At 53.3% G+C, this 6,385-nt stretch overlaps 1 protein-coding gene across 4 annotated transcripts; it reads left to right on the forward strand.

The window, feature by feature from the left end:
• The first annotated feature begins 18 nt into the window (after positions 1–18).
• Positions 19–6,025, forward strand: Prrg2 (proline rich and Gla domain 2). 4 transcript variants are annotated; one of them, XM_048329835.1, is made up of 8 exons: positions 19–122; positions 634–698; positions 1,316–1,413; positions 2,015–2,196; positions 2,380–2,419; positions 4,388–4,535; positions 5,302–5,430; positions 5,680–6,025. In XM_048329835.1, the coding sequence occupies exons 3-8, from the start codon at positions 1,329–1,331 to the stop codon at positions 5,696–5,698; spliced, it is 603 nt and encodes a 200-aa protein (XP_048185792.1). In that variant the 5' UTR covers positions 19–122; positions 634–698; positions 1,316–1,328; the 3' UTR covers positions 5,699–6,025. The 4 variants fall into 4 exon arrangements, with proteins under 4 accessions (XP_048185792.1, XP_048185793.1, XP_048185795.1 ...); XM_048329837.1 differs by lacking the exon at positions 19–122 and adding an exon at positions 140–157; XM_048329836.1 differs by lacking the exon at positions 634–698 and having other exon boundaries at positions 42–122.
• Positions 6,026–6,385: the final 360 nt, after the last annotated feature.

A 6,385-nucleotide genomic window follows, 5' to 3' on the forward strand; every position in this document is an offset into this window, starting at 1 on the left:
GCCGGCAGTGGAGAACGGAAGTGAGGCTGCCCCTAGCTGTGGTGGTGCGCTGCCCGAGCCCGTCTGTCGTCTCTTCTTCTCTTCCTCCCTCCGGAAACGGCAGTGGCAACTCGAAGGTTCCGGTTAGTGAAACTGGCGCGAATGTGGGGAATGCTTAGTTTGTACTCGGCATTTTGCAGCGGGGACGAGTTCTTGAGCTTGATTGCTAAGTTTTGCGTTTTCTCTCCATGGCAGAGTTTTAGAACTTACCATTTCCCCCCAGAATTTGGGATACCTGCTTCCACAAATATATTAGCCATTTTTCATGGTGTATCTCAAGAGACAAGAAATGAAAACTCAGGACCCATTTATAAATAGGATAAATAAAGAAGGCATTCTGAAGTCAAAACTGTTCAAATCACCTCAGGAAACACGGACTTTACTATCCTGGCTTTCCCATGGGGCTCTCTCTCTGAGGTCCTTCCCTCCTAAGGTCCCTTTAAATACTTTGTCCCTTACCTGAGTCCCGCCCAGAGCAGGTAGTTGTAAGCCCCGCCCCTATTCCAGAAACCGGGATCTGTCCTGGTTACCCTGAGTGAAGTACCCCCTCCTTTTCCTCCCCCCTCCCCTGTCCCTTACCCCCTTCCCCCACAGCTGGCCACAGCTGGCCAAGGAGGTCCACATTAAAGAGGAAGGGCCGTACTCACAGGTTTGGGCAGGTAAGTGCATGTTCCCGGAGGCACAGCTTGACTAGGGGACCCTGGCTGGGCCAGGTCCTGACCTCCCACCCTTCAGAGAGGTTAATGTTTTGGACCCCCAAACCTAGGAGTCCATGACTCCTGCCTCCCCATACCCGCGGACCCAGAAATATAGGACCTTGTCTCTCTTGTAATCTTTGAACTGTGACGGTGGATATAACAATGGGCAGAGAGGCGGAGGTGGAAAGAAAGAGGCCAGGAAGGAAAGAATCTCGGATCACAAGTGCACCACCTGGGTAGGAAAGGACCTTACTATGTGCTAAAATGTGTGTGGGGTTTTGCAGATTAAGTGGTAGAAATATGAGGTTCTCCCTTCACACTTATCCCTGGTGACATTTCCAAGTGTAAATTGTGGGCAAGCTGTTTTTCCACTCAGGGCTTTATATGCCTCATCTATAAAATGGGAATAACAGGTCTGTGGTAAAAACTACAATGAGTTTATAAAGATCAACAGGCTACAGGCTATGTAAGTGTCTGCTGTTATTTTTAATCATAATCACAAAGCTCTGGCAGGGAGGCCTTGCCTCATCCCCCAGGGACAGAGGCTCCTGTAATCTGTATGGTACCACAAATTCCAGGTGTCCACAAATTATGAGGGGACACCCTTCCTTGCTACTGCTCTATTTGGGATTGACTGCATGCCTCGATAACTCACCTAGCACAGAGCAACAACAAGGTGAGTGTGTCTGTGTGTTCACTGACCCCTTGTCTCCTCTTCCTCCTGGGAATTCAGACCTAGGGGTCCAGATCTCAGCCTTTCTCCTCCCTCAGACCCAGGGTTCCAGATATCAGCCTCCTCCCTTTGATATCTGGGAACACAGTCCCCCAACCCTCTCCCTCAGACCCGAGAGACCATATCCCAGTATTCTCAGACACCCAGGGCCCCAGGCTCTAGCCCTCCTTCCCTTATACTCAGGAGTCCATGCCTCAGTTCTCCTCCCTCAGAGCTAGGGATCTAGACATCAGTCTCCTTCCCTAGGACCCCATAACTTTCACCCTCTTTGTTTGTTTGTTTGTTTGTTTGCCAGTCCTGGGCCTTGGACTCAGGGCCTGAGCACTGTCCCTGGCTTCTCTTTGCTCAAGGCTAGCACTCTGCCACTTGAGCCACAGCGCCACTTCTGGCCATTTTCTGTATATGTGGTGCTGGGGAATTGAACCCAGGGCTTCATGTATGTGAGGCAAGCACTTTTGCCACTAGGCAATATCCCCAGCCCCAACTTTCACCCTCTTAAGGCCTCTTAGGGACCTTCTGTTTCTTTTGACCCTTGTATCTGTAGGCCCAGAAGTCTTTCTGGGTTCTCCAGAAGCTCAGAACTTCCTGAGCAGCCACAAGCGGATTCCGCGAGCCAATCACTGGGACCTGGAGCTGTTCACCCCGGGAAACCTGGAGCGGGAATGTCGGGAGGAGCGGTGTTCCTGGGAGGAGGCCAGGGAGTATTTTGAGGACAACACCTTGACTGTAAGGGCCTTTCAACTTTGGGATCCAGCTGTTCTCCAGCTCTGGGTGGGGCATCCTAGCCTTCTCCTCCCTCTTCTGGGAGGGGTGGGGGTCTCAGAAACTGGGATGAGCTGGTTTGGGGAAGATGCAAATCGCTTAGTTCAACTGCTGCCTCTTCTTTCTCTTCCCCTCATCTCCCTCCAGGAGCGCTTTTGGGAAACCTACATCTATAATGGCAAAGGAGGTAAGGCTGAAATGCTCTCACTGTGACACCAAGGCCCCCCAATCCACATGCAGCTCAATCTGTCCCCCCAACCCCATGCTTCTGTGACACTATAGCCTCTAAGAAATCCACCAGACTGGAATGACATTCAAGGGAGGCCCCAAGTCTCCAGGAAGGGGGGAATCGGCTGGTGGAGGGAAGGGAAATCCACTTGAGCTTTTCTTTGCAATCCAGAGCCTTAGCCACATCTAAGCATCTTGGTTGCTAGGGGGCTCCCCCCCTAGCAACAGGACCAGGGCAGGAAGCCTGGCCATCTTCACCTGTCCAGTTTGCCTATTCCCAGCCCCTCCTCTTGAGTTGGGAGGCCCCATCTTGGCTGCAGCCTTGTTGCTAAGGGGGGCTGCTCCTTAGCAACGGGGCCTGACCAGGCCAGAAAGAGGAAGCCAGAAGCAGTACCTGGCTGGCTTCCCCTCCCCCATAGCCCTATCCCAGATGCTGAGAGGCCTGGTTGCTAAGGAGGGCTGCTCCCTAGCAACCATACCTAACTGGATGACCCAAGGCCTCCTGCCAGACAGAGGACCCCCCCCATCCCCTGGTGGCCTGGTTGCTAGGGGTGGATGCACCTTAGTAACAGGCTCTAGGTCTGATCTGGCATCTTCAAATTGGAATCTTGTTCACTGCAGACCTACAGAAACCTAGTGGCTCCTTGAATCTCCTGCCACATGCACAAATTGAGATGATTTCTCTTCTCAGTGCACCTTTCTCCCAAGGAGCTAAAAAAGCTATGGGTTTGCTGGGTGCTGGTGGCTTATGCCTTATAATCCTAGCTACTCAGAAGGCTGAGATCTGAAAATCACAGTTCAAAGCCAGTCCTGGCCCCAAAAAACAAAAACAAAACCCCCCAAAATCCATGAGACTTATCTCTAGTTGACCACCAAAAAGCTAGAAGTGGAGCTGTGGTTCAAGGGGTAGGGTGCCAGCTTTGAGAGAAAAGGCTAAGGGTGGCACCCAGGCCCTGAGTTCAAGCCCCTGGTAGTACACACACTCATGCATAGGCACACATCCACACATATGCGAATGGACACACACACACACACACACACACATACACAGAGGCAGATAAAAGGTATTTGTTCTTTGAGGGAGAGCACTGTCAAAAGAAATGCCTCCAGCCACACATTTCAAGGCCTCACAAAGGCCAAGGTCTCTGTTTCCCTTCTGATTGCTAAAAGACTACCAATATGTACCTAATTATTAGAAGAGGGCCCCTAAATGCCTCCATTGTTTTGTGAATTTTTCCTAGGCTTTTAGTAAGGCTTCAGAAACCTTCTGGTGGTTTCTCTTTCCTTCATCTTCCCCTTAGCGCCTGGCTGATTGATAAGAACTGCATTCCAGAGTGTGTAGTGCAACCTCATACCCCCTGGGTGCTCCACCACCCTAGTTAAACTTAAGTTTCAGATACACAGTGAGTCATTTTTAAGTATAAGTATATCCCAAACAGTATGTGGGATATACTTACACTAAAAATGATTTTTTTCCCCCCATTGTGGGGCTTGAACTCAGAGCCTGGGCACTGTTCCTGAGCTCCTTTGCTCAAGGCTAGAGCACTCCACCCCACAGAGCTGCTTCCGGTTTTCTGGTGATTCATTGGACATAAGAGGAGTCTCATAGACTTTTCCTGCCTGAGCTGGATTTGAACCATGATCCTCAGATCTCAGCCCCCTGAGGAGCTAGGATGACAGGCATTAGCTACCAGTGCCTGATTTGTTGTGTATCCAGACATTAAATTATTTGCTGAATCTGCCAGTGTTTTGTGTAAGAAGTCTCTGGAAGCAGACACCCATTTGACCTTCAGTTCCAGTCATGGGTCATAAGGGTCCAAGGCCACAGGAGAGAGGTGAATGCTTGAGGCCTCTGGAATAGGAAGTGATCTCCTTTGGCAGGCCGCAGCTCAGATACCATTGGCTCTCCTCCCCACCCTCTTTACAGGTGGCCGCCGAGTAGATGTAGCAGGCCTGGCTGTGGGACTGACTTCAGGCATCCTGCTCATCGTGTTGGTCGGCCTCGGAGCCTTTTGGTATCTCCATTATCGACGAGGCCAGAGGCCAGGCCAGCAGCCCAGTCTCAGTCCTCAAGAGTAAGGGGGATTTGGGGCGGTGGAGGAGGAAAGAGGGATGAGAGACAGGGGAGGGTGTGGTGGAACTTTAACCCCAGATACTCAGTAGGGGTAGGCAGAAGGATGTTGAAATCAAGGGCAGCCTGGGGAAATGTATCTAGATGCTGTCTCAAAAACAAGATAAACTAGGTGTGGGTGGTTAGAGCCTGTAATCTTAGCTACTCTGGAAGCTGAGATCTGAGGATCAGGGTTTGAAACCCGCCAGTACTAGAAAGTTCTATCAAACTCTTATCTCCAATTAACCACCACCCCCTCCCCCCCAAAAAAAAGCAAAACGGAAGCAGAGCGGTGGCTGAAGTGGTTAAGCCCTAGCCTGGAGCAAATATGCTCATGGACAGTGCCTAGGCTCTGAGTTCAAGTCCCAGGACTGGAACAAAAGATTAAAAAAAAATCTGGGAAATTTGTGAGCATGTGTTTCTGTGAGCTTTTCTGTAAGTCTCCCTACAGGGCATTTTCTCTATCACTGGGCCTGTCCTTGCTGCATGTGTGTGTGTATGTCTGTAACTGAAAGCCTGCCCCTGTGGTTGATTTCCGTCTGTCGTTTCCAGCCCTTTCTGCTGAGGGCTAGGCCGTAGGTGACCCTCCCTTCCTCTGGTCCATCTCCCTTCCACCTTGGTACCCCTGTGGCGCACAGGTTCTGTCTCCCAGCTGCTATGCCCCTCTTCCCCTCCCATCCTGTAGATCCCCTTAGCTAACTGTCTCTTCTTTCTCCTCTTCGGTCCCCCAGGATCTTACTCATCAGCCCTCTGAGTCCTCCGACGCCCCTGGCTCCACCTCCACCCCCTGGCCTCCCCACCTACGAGCAGGCGCTGGCGGCCTCCGGGGTTCACGACGCGCCTCCTCCCCCTTATTCCAGGTGGGAGGTCGGGCTTGTCCTGGGGCGGACTTTGTGGGTGGGGAGTGGCCGAAACGGGGGCGTGGTCTTGGCGATGGGCGGGGCTTGTGTGGCGAGGACGGAGGCGTGGAGGGCGGGGCTTGTGCCCTGAGGCACTGGGATTGGCTCAAAGGCCAAGGGCGGGTCGCGGTGGTCCGGGTTGAAGGGGTGTGTGTGGTTTGGGGGGGCAGAGCAGGTCTTTGGCTCACTACTGTACCCTTCCCCTTGCAGCCTCCGAAGACCCCAGTAAAAAGCTGCCTCGGAGTCCTGGCTCCCCAGACCGTACCCCTGATTTACACTGGATTCCAGGAGCCCCCGCACCCCAATTAAAAAAAAAAAAAGGACTTCTAAAGCTGAGCTTTCCTTTGGGGCGGGGGGGGGCGGCGTAGGGGTCGCGAGACCCGAGGCCCCCCCCCGGCCCACGTGTTTCCGCCGCGTACGGATGCATGCACGTCCCCAGCCAACGTGTTTGGAGGGGGGGAGGAATGGGCATCAGCCCCCTCGCATGCTCCTGGTTCGTGGGACCGCGGGGGTCACCAGCCCCGGTCCCCCCACGCACCCCGGGATTAGCCGTGCGCCCCTGCAGACTCCGATCCCAGGCGGGCCCGGCCCAGCGGGGTGACCAGAAGTGACCGGACCACGCACACGCAGGGCGCCCCGCGACCAGGGCCAGGGTGGGGTGCACGTTTGTCAGCGTGTACTACTGTGTGTGTGTGGGGAGGGGAGGGAAACACCCGTGTGGCATCCGAGGGGGATTGGGAATTGACCTAAAATCCCTTCGGAGAGGGAAGCCAAAAAAAAAAAAAAAAAGCACTGAAACAATGCAAAAACAAAATAAAAAAAAATACAGCGAACGAGCCGATCCGCGTTCTCAGGGCGCCTGTGCGCTCGGCCGAGCCCGCTGTCGGCGCGATCGCGGCGCCCTGCACCCCCAGGC

The sequence above is a fragment of the Perognathus longimembris genome, chromosome 20 (assembly GCF_023159225.1).
Source record: "Perognathus longimembris pacificus isolate PPM17 chromosome 20, ASM2315922v1, whole genome shotgun sequence".
Taxonomy (NCBI): domain Eukaryota; kingdom Metazoa; phylum Chordata; class Mammalia; order Rodentia; family Heteromyidae; genus Perognathus; species Perognathus longimembris.